The sequence below is a fragment of the Solanum verrucosum genome, unplaced genomic scaffold, assembly GCF_900185275.1.
Source record: "Solanum verrucosum unplaced genomic scaffold, falcon-dt-bn FXZP01000007.1, whole genome shotgun sequence".
Classification (NCBI taxonomy): domain Eukaryota; kingdom Viridiplantae; phylum Streptophyta; class Magnoliopsida; order Solanales; family Solanaceae; genus Solanum; species Solanum verrucosum.
In genome coordinates, this window is record NW_026020177.1 from 3,079,647 (window position 1) to 3,092,924 (window position 13,278).

Sequence of the window (13,278 nt, forward strand, 5' to 3'; positions counted from 1 at the left end):
AATGCCATCTACAAAGACCATCTCCAAGACGAGCCAAATAAAGTTCTTATATATTATTCTTAATTTTAATCCCAACACATTTTAGCAGAACTTCACAATATCTTTTCTTTTCTTTTTTGGAGCTCTTAATTATTTTTTTTAAAAAAAAAACTCTTTATAACTAAATTAATCATAAGCAAACAAAAAATTACTAATTCCATGAGTTGCTAGAGTGAGGTAAAGTTTAAACCAAAATACATCGTAACAAATTCACGGGATTAAGAGTGATTTTATTGATACAAAGATCAAAGTTGGGAGATTTTATTGATATAAAGGCCTAAGTTGAGTGATTTCTTTTTATACAAAACAAAGTTCAATGACTTTGCTAGATAAATTCTTAAAATTTAGTGATCTTTAGAAATATTAACTCTAAGAAAAAGCAAGTTGTTTTCACCACTAAACTCATTCCGAAGAGAAAAATAAAAAACTGAATTTTCTCTCCCAAATCGCCTTTCCTCACTTCCAGAAATTGGAGTGATTACACTTTATTTAAGGAGGAAAATAATTAATAATCTTGATCCAAGAAATGTTATATATGTGGGTAAAACTTCTTCTTTTCTTTTTCTGTTTTTGGCTTTCTTTTTCATATATATATATTTTTAAAATGTTATCCGAGGAAAACAACTTTTTATAAAGCACTTGAATATAACGAAGAAACAAGTACGCCCTTCAATAGCTAAACCACATAAACAAAATATCTTAGTTGAGCGAAGAAATTTCAACTTGTCTAGCAATATTTGGATTAAGTATCTTCTTTAATTTCTCAAGAAAATAATATCTTCTCCCCTATACATTCATTCATCATCATTTTGTTTTTATTTTTCCATCATGATTATAAATTTTGGCAACAATACAACTCGATTAAGGATGTTAAAATCAAAACATAAATGAAGGCAAGTAATATATTAAGTGTTTGTTATAATGTTCTCATACTTTAATTAACCACAGAAAAATTACACTACATCAAAAATGATCTTTAGAGGCAATGAATTAACGATAATAACTCAATTACCGCTATGTATGTATTTTTAGTGGCAATGAGCACACTTTGTAGATGTCCCTAAAGGCTTTAGCGACACTGGATTTGATGACTCTGAACTATTGTCATGCTTAGAAATTTATTTTGAAACTGAAGTGAAGACATATCTACATATAATTAAGCTCTCACTAGCAAGATTAGATCAAAGGAGATGACAATAATTTGATTGATCAAGGAGGTTCTATTGCCTGATAAATTCGATATATAAAGAGTATTTTCTTAGAGTATATATGAAGAATAACTTTAATTAACCTTCTATGTGAAAAAACTAGACAAAGCATATTCAGTAAGCAAAATAAATTATAACCTTTTTGACAAAGCAAAAAATTGAAGTTGGATGTATAAATATACTTGAATAAGATGGATCCTAACAGACTTATAAAACAGTATAAATAGTAGACATTGATCATATATCCTTATAAGTTGTCGTGGTGGTCGTGATTTGGATTTTGTACATTAATGTCAAATGATGTATCATCAAGTAAAGTCATTATCTCAACTTCATTCAAACTCAGCAACTCAGAAAATGAAAGACTCTGTGGAATGCCTAATAAGCCATCAACATTGTTATTCATTGGCACTGATGCACTCATGGAGGGGATATTCATCAAAGGGTCTATTTGTGGTGCCGTTGGAGGAAACACTAAATTAGACATTGGAGGAGTCATCATCGGTGAAGGCATTGGATAAGCCATTGTTGTTGGGAGGATTGGATAGGCCATTTCAGGAAACCTTTGTGAAGATAACAAAGAAGGAACCTGTGAAAGATCCACAAGTGGAACCATTTGAGGAGGGGTCCTCAAAGGGGACATGAATTGAGGTATTTGAGCAGGAGCATTTGAAGGAACCATTAATTAGGCCGTCAGAGGAAGAGTTGCATCAAGAACCAAATTAAGAAGAGCCCTAGGCCTCTCGAAGTTGGTCCCACTAGGTACAGTAGATGAAACCAAAAGAGGAATCTTGGATAGTACTGGAGCATCAATAGGGGCCAAAAGAGGAGCCCATGACATGTCAAAGCTGGTCCCACCAGAATCCATCGGTCCAACAATAGGTTGAGGAGCATTTAATGTAGAACCTTCTTCGTGAGTTTTTGCTTTGATCCCATCATTTATCAGTTTGAGGTTTTTATTGATCACATAACAGAGATCGTTGAGATCTTCTAGGTGCCTACTATTGGGCATCTCTTCACCATTCAACAATCCATACATCTGGTTTGTATACTCCATTTTCTTGTTTTCCTTCCTTACCTTCTCAAGTTCCTTCTCAATTTTCTCGATCCTTTTCTCGGTTATCTTTTCGTGTGTTTTCATGTTTTTTGATTTCTTCTCCTCTGGAAGATCAATAAACTTTGTAAATATGCCGGTAGCAGCTTCATGATTTGGAAACAGCTCAGATTCATTGTGGTAAGGGCTATTGACTAAGGTAGCCAATTCATCATCGCAAAGGGTGTTGAGTTCACGAGCCTTGGTTAAAAACCCCTTTTGTCGTTTTCTATATGAGAGTCTCCTCTCAGTGCTATTTTCCAAGAAAGCCAGCTTCACTTTCTTTCTAACCATGGCTAAAAATGAGAAAGAGGAGGAGAAATGTGTTTATTAGGATATGGGCGATGACATGGATTTATTATTCTTATTGTTGTTGTGTGTTACGTTTCTTTGCTACGAATTATCTTCTATTTATAGGGTACAAATAAATTTTTAAATAATTTGAATTAGAGAACACTTAGTTGTCATGCGTATTATTTTGGCATAAAAATAAATGAGGGTAGATTTTATACCAAATTAGATTCCATCATCTTGAGATTAATATAGTTATGACTCTAGTCTTACGTTGAACAAATCTTTTTGAGTCAAAATTTTCTTATTAGGAAAATAATTTAATTGATTTAGATTTAAGTAAGTATTATCTATAAAAACAACTGACCATAGAGTATTAACAAATGTTTTTTTAAAGAAAGATTGAAAAATTTTAATATTTTAATTTATGAATGTAAAAGGATAAATTTTGAAACAAGTGAAAATTTGAAATATTGGCCAAAAAAATTGAAATATTAATTTTAAAAATATTTGAATAATAATAATAAAAATTAATTTCATTATTAATAAAATTCAAATATTTATTGAATATTAAATGAAGATATGTGTATGATTATTGCCATTGCAATTCTTATAAAAGCATATTATAATTTTTTACCAATTTTGGAATAAACCATATTTAGTAGAAATTTTGTATTGCTTTCAATTACATTAAAAATCAAATCATGCTCAAATTTTAATTTTGCTACATTAAATTTTTTTTTAAATCAGTTTCAAGTCAAATTAGTACATAAATAATTGCACAAGACACTTACCAAACTAATGTGTTTACACAAATTGAGGAAATAACAAAGAATTTTATTTCATTTTAAGACTAGTATTCAATTATATTAAAATTCAAATAATTCTCATAATTTGTTTTTGTAACATTAAAAAATTTCTAAATTAGTTTCGAGCAAAAGTAATACATAAAATAATTGCACAAAGCACTTACCAAACTAATGTGATTACACATATTGAGGAAAGATAAGTGATTTTTGTTTCATTTGAAGAATAATATTCAATTATATTAAAAATCAAGTCATGCTCAAATTTAGTTTTTGTTTCATTAAGAAAGAATTCTAAATTTGTTTCGAGCAAAAACAATACATAAATAATTGCAGAAGATACTTATCAAACTTACGTGTTTACACATATTGAGGAAATAACAGAGAATTTTGTTTCATTTTAATAATAGTATTCAACTATATTTAAAATCAAATCATTCTCAAATTTGTTTTTGTTACATTAAAAAAAATTCCAAGTTAGTTTCGAGCAAAAGCAATACATACAAAATATCGCAATTAAAATCTTGTTGAATCTTCTATCCTTAACCATATAAGAAAAGGAAGTTAATATCTCCAAAGGTCACTCAACTTTGAAAATTTATCTAATAAAATCATTAAACTTTGTTTTGTATCAATAAAATCACTCAACCTACACATTTGTATCAATAAAATCACTCTTAAAGCTTTTTTGACTTGTCTATCACAATATACCCTTAAATGTGAATTTCATCATCTTCTTTCTTTTTTTCTCCCACAATCTCGTCAAAGCTAATGAACTGACTAAATGAATTAGCTTTTAACAAACATAAAACTAAAAAATGTTCTATTCATACTAATTAAAGACTATTCAAGTTAATAATTTGACAATCTATGACAAGATCCAATTCCATCAACAAAGACCATATCCAAAACAAGCCAAATAAAATTCTTATATATTATTCTTAATTTTAATCCCTAACACATTTTAGCTGAACTTCACAATATCTTTTCTTTTCTTTTTGGGAGCTCTTAATTATTAATTAAAAAAAAAACTCTTTATAACTAAATTAATCATAAGCAAACAAAAAATTACTAATTCCATGAGTTGCTAGAGTGAGGTAAAGTTTAAACCAAAATACATCGTAACAAATTCACGGGATTAAGAGTGATTTTATTGATACAAAGATCAAAGTTGGGCGATTTTATTGATATAAAGGTCTAAGTTGAGTGATTTCTTTTTATACAAAACAAAGTTCAATGACTTTGCAAGATAAATTCTTAAATTTAGTGATCTTTGGAAATATTAACTCTAAGAAAAATTAAGTTGTTTTCACCACTGAACTCATTGCAAAGAGAAAAATAAAAAATGAATTTTCTCTCCCAAATCCCATTTCTTCTCTTCCAGAAATTGGAGTGATTACACTTTATTTAAGGAGGAAAATAATTAATAATCTTGATCCAAGAAATGTTATATATGTGGGTAAAACTTCTTCTTTTCTTTTTCTCTTTTTGGTTTTCGTTTTCATATATATATATTTTTTATTTATTTATTTATTTTTATTTTTTTAAATGTTATCCAAGAAAAACAACCTTTTTTTAAAGCACTTGAATATAACGAAGAAACATGTACACCCTTCAATAGTTAAACCACATAAAGAAAAAATCTTAGTTGAGCGAAAAAATTTCAACCTGCTTAGCAATATTTGGATTATATATCTTCTTTAATTTCTCAAGAAAATAATATCTTCTCCCCAAAACATTCATTCATCATCATTTTGTTTTTATTTTTCCATCATGATTATAAATTTTAGCAACAATACAAGTCGATTAAGGATGTTAAAATCAAAACATAAATGAAGGCAAGTAATATATTAAGTGTTTGTTATAATGTTCTCATACTTTAATTAACCACACAGAAAGTACATTACATAAAAAATGATCTTTAGAGGCAATGAATTAACGATAATAATTCAATTACCGCTATGTATCTATTTTTAGTGGCAATGAGCACACTTTGTAGATGTCCCTAAAGGCTTTAGTGACATTGGATTTGATGGCTCTGAACTATTGTCATGCTTAGAAATTTACTTTGAAACTGAAGTGCAGACATAGCTACTTATAATTAAACACTTACTAGTAAGATTAGATCAAAGGAGATGACAATAATTGGATTGATCAAGGAGGCTCTATTGCCTGATAACTTCGATACATAAAAAGTATTTTCTTAGAGTAAATATGAAGAATAACTTTAATTAACCTTCTATGTGAAAAAACTAGACAAAGCATATTCAGTAAGCAAAATAAATTACAGCCTTTTTGACAAAGCAAGAAATTAAAGTTGGAAGTATAAATATGCTCGAATAAGATGGATCCTAACAGAATTATAAAACAGTATAAATAGGAGACATTGAGCATATATCCTTATAAGTTGTTGTGCTGGTGGTGATTTGGATCTTGTACATTAATGTCGAATGATGTATCATCAAGTAAAGTCATCATCTCATCATCATTCAAACTCAGCAACTCAGAAAATGAAGGACTCTGTGGAATGCCTAATGAGCCATCAACATTGTTATCCATTGGCACTGATGCACTAATGGAGGGGATATTCATCAAAGAGTCTATTTGTGGTGCCGTGGGAGGAAAAACTAAATTAGACATTGGAGGAGAAATCAACGGTGAAGGCATTGGATAAGCCATTGTTGTTGGAAGGATTAGATAGGCCATTTTAGGATACTTTTGTGAAGATAACAAAGAAGAAACCTGTGAAAGTTCCACAAGTGGAACCATTTGAGGAGGAGTCCTCAAAGGGGACATGAATTGAGGTATTTGAGCAGGAGCGTTTGAAGGAACCATTAATGGAGCCGTCAGAGGAAGAGTTACATCAGGAACCAAATTAAGAGGAGCCCTCCGCCTCTCGAAGTTGGTCCCACTAGGTACATTTGATGAAACCAAAAGAGGAATCTTGGATAGTACTGGAGCATCAATAGGGGCCAAAAGAGGAGCCCATGACATGTCAAAGCTGGTCCCACCAGAATCCATCGGTCCAACAATAGGTTGAGGAGCATTTGATGTAGAACCTTCTTCGTAAGTTTTTGCTTTGATCCCATCATTTATCAGTTTGAGGTTTTTATTGATCACATAGCAGAGATCGTTGAGATCTTTTGGGTGCCTACTATTGGGCATCTGTTCACCATTCAACAATCCATACATCTGGTTTGTATACTCCATTTTCTTGTTTTCCTTCCTTACCTTCTCAAGTTCCTTCTCAATTTTCTCGATCCTTTTCTCGGTTATCTTTTCGTGTGTTTTCATGTTTTTTGATTTCTTCTCCTCTGGAAGATCGATAAACTTTGTAAATATGCCGGTAGCAGCTTCATGATTTGGAAACAGCTGAGGTTCATTGTGGTAAGGGCTATTGACTAAGGTAGCCAATTCAACATCGCAAAGGGTGTTGAGTTCACGAGCCTTGGTTAAAAACCCCTTTTGTCGTTTTCTATATGAGACTCTCCTCTCAGTGCTATTTTCCATGAAAGCCAGCTTCACTTTCTTTCTAACCATGGCTAAAAATGAGAAAGAGTAGGAGAAATGTGTTTATTAGGATATGGGGGATGAAATGGATTTATTATTCTTATTGTTGTTGTGTGTGACGTTTCTTTCCTAAGAATTGTCTTCTATTTATAGGGTACAAATAAATTTTTAAATAATTTGAATTAGAGAACACTTAGTTGTCATGGGTACTATTTTAACATAAAAATAAATGAGGGTAGATTTGATACCAAATTAGATTCCATCATCTTGAGATTAATATAGTTATGACTCTAGTCTTATGTTGAACTAATCTTTTTGAGTCAAAATTTTCTTATTTGGAAAATAATTTAATTGATTTAGATTTAAGTAAGTTTTATCTATAAAAAACAATTGACCATAGAGTATTAACAAATGTTTTTTTAAAGAAAGATTGAAAATTTTAATATTTTAATTTATGAATGTAAAAGGAAAAATTTTGAAACAAGTGAAGATTTGAAAGATTGGCCAAAGAAATTGAAATATTAATTTTAAATATATTTCAATAATATAATAAAAATTAATTTCGTTATTAATAAAATTCAAATATTTATTGAATATTAAATGAAGATATGTGTATGATTATTGCCATTGCAATGATTATAAAAGCATATTTTATTTTTTCCAATTATGGAAGAAACCATATTTAGTAGAAATTTTATATTGCCTTCAATTATATTAAAAATCAAATCATGCTCAAATTTTAATTTTGTTACATTAAAAAATTTTAAATCAGTTTCAAGGCAAATTAGTACATAAATAATTGCACAAGACACTTACCAAACTAATGTGTTTACATATATTGAGGAAATAACAAAGAATTTTGTTTCATTTTAACACTAGTATTCAATTATATTAAAATTCAAATAATTCTCAAATTTTGTTTTTGTTACATTAAAAAATTTCTAAATTAGTTTCGAGCAAAAGCAATACATAAAATAATTGCACAAAGCACTTATCAAACTAATGTGATTACACATATTGAGGAAATATAAGTGAATTTTGTTTCATTTTAAGAATAATATTCAATTATATTAAAAATCAAATCATGCTCAAATTTAGTTTTTGTTTCATTAATAAAGAATTCTAAATTTGTTTCGAGCAAAAACAATACATAAATAATTGTACAAGATACTTATCAAACTTATGTGTTTATACATATTGAGGAAATACAAGAGAATTTTGTTTCATTTTACGAGTAGTATTCAACTATATTTAAAATCAAATCATTCTCAAATTTGATTTTGTTACATTAAAAAAAATACCAAGTTAGTTAAGAGCAAAAGCAATACATACAAAATATCGCAAATAAAATATTGTTGAATCTTCTATCCTTAACCATATACGAAAAGGAAGCTAATATCTCCTAAGATCACTCAACTTTGAAAATTTATCTAGTAAAATCATTAAACTTTGTTTTGTATCAATAAAATCACTCAACCTACACATTTGCATCAATAAAATTACTCTTAATGCTTTTTTGACTTGTCTATCACAATATACCGTTAAATGTGAATTTCGTCATCTTCTTTCTTTTTTTCTCCCACAATTCTCGTCAAAACTAATGAATTAATGAACTGACTAAATGAATTAACTTTTAACAAACATAAAAATCAAAACAGTTCTATTCATACTAATTAAACACTATTCAAGTTAATAATTTGACAATCTATGACAAGATCCAATTCCATCAACAAAGACCATATCCAAGACAAGCCAAATAAAATTCTTATATATTATTCTTAATTTTAATCCCTAACACATTTTAGCTGAACTTCACAATATCTTTTCTTTTCTTTTTGGGAGCTTTAATTATTAATTAAAAAAAACTCTTTATAACTAAATTAATCATAAGCAAACAAAAAATTACTACTTCCATGAGTTGCTAGAGTGAGGTAAAGTTTAAACCAAAATACATTGTAACAAATTTATGGGATTAAGAGTGATTTTATTGATACAAAGATCAAAGTTGGGAGATTTTATTGATATAAAGGTCAAAGTTGAGTGATTTCTTTTTATACAAAACAAGGTTCAATGACTTTGCAAGACAAATTCTTAAAATTTAGTGATCTTTAGAAATATTAACTCTAAGAAAAATTGAGTTGTTTTCACCACTGAACTCATTGCAAAGAGAAAAATAAAAAATAAATTTTCTCTTCCAAATCCCATTTCCCCTCTTCCAGAAATTGGAGTGATTACACATTATTTAAGGAGGAAAATAATTAATAATCTTGATCCAAGAAATGTTATATATGTGGGTAAAACTTCTTCTTTTCTTTTTCTCTTTTTGGTTTTCGTTTTCATATATATATATTTTTTAAAATGTTATTCAAGGAAAACAACGTTTTTTTAAAGCACTTGAATATAACGAAGAAACATGTACGCCCTTCAATAGTTATACCACATAAAGAAAAATTCTTAGTGGAGCGAAGAAATTTCAACCTACCTAGCAATATTTGGATTAAATATCTTTAATTTCTGAAGAAAATAATATCTTCTCCCCTAAACATTCATTCATCATCATTTTGATTTTATTTTTCCATCATGATTATAAATTTTGGCAACAATACAACTCGATTAAGGATGTTAAAATCAAAACATAAATGAAGGCAAGCAATATATTAAGTGTTTGTTATAATGTTCTCATACTTTAATTAACCACACAAAAAGTACACTACATAAAAAATGATCTTTAGAGGCAATGAATTAACGATAATAACTCAATTACCGCTATGTATGTATTTTTAGTGGCAATGAGCACACTTTGTAGATGTCCCTAAAGGCTTTAGCGACATTGAATTTGATGGCTCTGAACTATTGTCATGCTTTGAAATTTATTTTGAAACTAAAGTGCAGACATAGCTACTTATAATTAAACACTTACTAGCAAGATTAGATCAAAGGAGATGACAATAATTGGATTGATCAAGGAGGCTCTATTGCCTGATAAATTCGATACATAAAAAGTATTTTCTTAGAGTAAATATGAAGAATAACTTTATTAACCTTCTATGTGAAAAACTAGACAAAGCATATTCAGTAAGCAAAATAAATTACAACCTTTTTGACAAAGCAAGAAATTAAAGTTGGAAGTATAAATATACTCGAATAAGATGGATCCTAACAGACTTATAAAACAGTATAAATAGTAGACATTGATCATATATCCTTATAAGTTGTTGTGGTGATGGTGATTTGGATCTTGTACATTAATGTTGAATGATGTATCATCAATTAAAGTCATCATCTCATCATCATTCAAACTCAGCAACTCAGAAAATGAAGGACTCTGTGGAATGCCTAATGAGCCATCAACATTGTTATCCATTGGCACTGATGCACTAATGGAGGGGATATTCATCAAAGGGTCTATTTGTGGTGCCGTTGGAGGAAAAACTAAATTAGACATTGGATGAGTAATCATCGGTGAAGGCATTGGATAAGCCATTGTTGTTGGAAGGATTGGATAGGCCATTTCAGGATACCTGGGGACATGAATTGAGGTATTTGAGCAGGAGCGTTTGAAGGAACCATTAATGGAGCCGTCAGAGGAAGAGTTACATCAGGAACCAAATTAAGAGGAGCCCTCCGCCTCTCGAAGTTGGTCCCACTAGGTACAGTAGATGTAACCAAAAGAGGAATCTCGAATAGTACTGGAGCATCAATAGCGGCCAAAAGAGGAGCCCATGACATGTCGAAGCTGGTCCCACCAGAATCCATCGGTCCAACAATAGGTTGAGGGGCATTTGATGTAGAACCTTCTTCGTGAGTTTTTTCTTTGATTCCATCATTTATCAGTTTGAGGTTTTTATTGATAACATAACAGAGATCGTTGAGATCTTTTGGGTGCCTACTATTGGGCATCTGTTCACCATTCAACAATCCATACATCTGGTTTGTGTACTCCATTTTCTTGTTTTCCTTCCTTAACTTCTCAAGTTCCTTCTCAATTTTCTCGATCCTTTTCTCAGTTATCTTTTCGTGTGTTTTCATGTTTTTTGATTTCTTCTCCTCTGGAAGATTGATAAACTTTGTAAACATGCCGGTAGCAGCTTCATGATTTGGAAACAATTCAGGTTCTTTGTGGTAAGGGCTATTGACTAAGGTAGCTAATTCAACATCGCAAAGGGTGTTGAGTTCACGAGCCTTGGTTAAAAATCCCTTTTGTCGTTTTCTATATGAGACTCTCCTCTCGGTGCTATTTTCAATGAAAGACAATTTCACTTTCTTTCTAACCATGGCTAAAAATGAGAAAGAGGAGGAGAAATGTGTTTATTAGGATATGGGGGATGAAATGGATTTATTATTCTTATTGTTGTTGTGTGTTACGTTTCTTTCCTAAGAATTGTCTTCAATTTATAGGGTACAAATAAATTTTTAAATAATTTGAATTAGAGAACACTTAGTTGTCATGGGTACTATTTTGGCATAAAAATAAATGAGGGTAGATTTGATACCAAATTAGATTCCATCATCTTGAGATTAATATAGTTATGACTCTAGTCTTATGTTGAACAAATCTTTTTGATTCAAAATTTTCTTATAAGGAAAATAATTTAATTGATTTAAATTTAAGTAAGTATTATCTATAAAAACAACTGACCATAGAGTATTAACAAATGTTTTTTTAAAGAAAGATTGAAAATAATTATATTTTAATTTATGAATGTAAAAGGATAAATTTTTAAACAAGTGAAAATTTGAAATATTGGCCAAAAAAATTGAAATATTAATTTTAAAAATATTTGAATAATATAATAAAAATTAATTTTATTTTTAATAATAGTCAAATATTTATTGAATATTAAATGAAGATATGTGAATGATTATTGCCATTGCAATGCTTATAAAAGCATATTATAATTTTTACCAATTTTGGAAGAAACCATATTTAGTAGAAATTTTATATTGCTTTCAATTATATTAGAAATCAAATCATGCTCAAATTTTAATTTTTTTACATTAAGAAAGAATTCTAAATTTGTTTCGAGCAAAAACAATACTTAAAATAATTGCACAAGTTACTTATCAAACTTATGTGTTTACCCATATTGAGGAAAGAAAAGAGTCTTTTGTTTCATTTTAAGAATAGTATTCAACTATAATTAAAATCAAATCATTCTCAAATTTATTTTTGTTACATTAAAAAATTTTCCAAATTAGTTTCGAACAAAAGCAATACATAAAATAATTGCATAAGACACTTACCTAACTAATGTGTGTACACATATTGAGGAAAGAAAAGTGAATTTTGTTTCATTTTAAGAATAGTATTCAATTATATTAAAAATCAAATCATGCTCAAATTTTGTTTTTGTTGCATGAAAAAAATTTCTAGATTAGTTTCGAGTAAAAGCAATACATAAAATAATTGCACAAGATACTTACCAAACTAATGTGTTTACACATTTTGAGCAAAGAAAAGAGAATCTTGTTTCATTTGAAGATTAGTATTCGATTATATTAAAAATCAAATCATGCTCAAATTTTATTTTTGTTACATTAAAAAAAATTCTAAATTAGTTTCGAAGAAAAGAAATTCATAAAATAATTTCACAAGACACTTACCAAACTCGTGTGTTTACACATATTGACGATAGAAAAGAGATTTTTATTTCATTTTAAGAATAGTCAAGAAGAAGATGAGGAAATAGATGTAGACTGTCTTACTAATATTTTATGAAATGAAAATAGACATTTTATGATGATTTTTTCTCCCATATGTTCACTAAGTTAAATTTTAATTATCTTAGGCTCTATATTTAAATTTATCAGATCTTTTCGATTTAATGTCTATTTGTATAAGTCCAAGCAAAAGAAGAAAACATAAATATATTTAATTTATGTCGTATATTATGATTTTGTACATCAGATTTAACAGTTAAAAGTTCATAATTTAAACTTAATTAGTGAATTCTTCTCTCTCCAAATCATTTTTTAGTTCCAATCAATAAAGTTTCTCTATCAAGAAATAAAAAAGTCTCGACTTTTGGGCTTAGGTTAATTTCTATATTCACGCAAGTTTCATGTTCCTTGTTATGTCTTTCCCTTATCAACGCAATAAGAAAGTCTACTAGTGTAAGTAAAAATGAAAGAACAAACAACAAACACATATAGAGTGTAATTATCACATACTATATTTTTTGTGAGTTAAATTTAATGGGTTGATAAGGTTACAATTTGAACCTAGTTGAATCTTTGTTCTTTCCATATTCATGCTACAATTATGAGAAAAAATATGTCATATTATAACATTGCAAATGGAGATTTAATGGCTAGAAGGTCACAATGTAAT

General features: G+C 28.9%; 1 protein-coding gene and 2 pseudogenes across 1 annotated transcript; all 3 read right to left on the reverse strand.

The window, feature by feature from the left end:
* Positions 1–1,494: 1,494 nt before the first annotated feature.
* Positions 1,495–2,634, reverse strand: LOC125829057 (agamous-like MADS-box protein AGL80; annotated as a pseudogene).
* Positions 2,635–5,837: 3,203 nt separating this feature from the next.
* LOC125829058 (agamous-like MADS-box protein AGL90) lies at positions 5,838–6,977 on the reverse strand. The gene has a single exon (XM_049508333.1). The coding sequence runs from the start codon at positions 6,975–6,977 to the stop codon at positions 5,838–5,840; it is 1,140 nt and encodes a 379-aa protein (XP_049364290.1).
* Positions 6,978–10,152: 3,175 nt separating this feature from the next.
* Positions 10,153–11,222, reverse strand: LOC125829062 (agamous-like MADS-box protein AGL80; annotated as a pseudogene).
* Between the last annotated feature and the right edge of the window lie 2,056 nt (positions 11,223–13,278).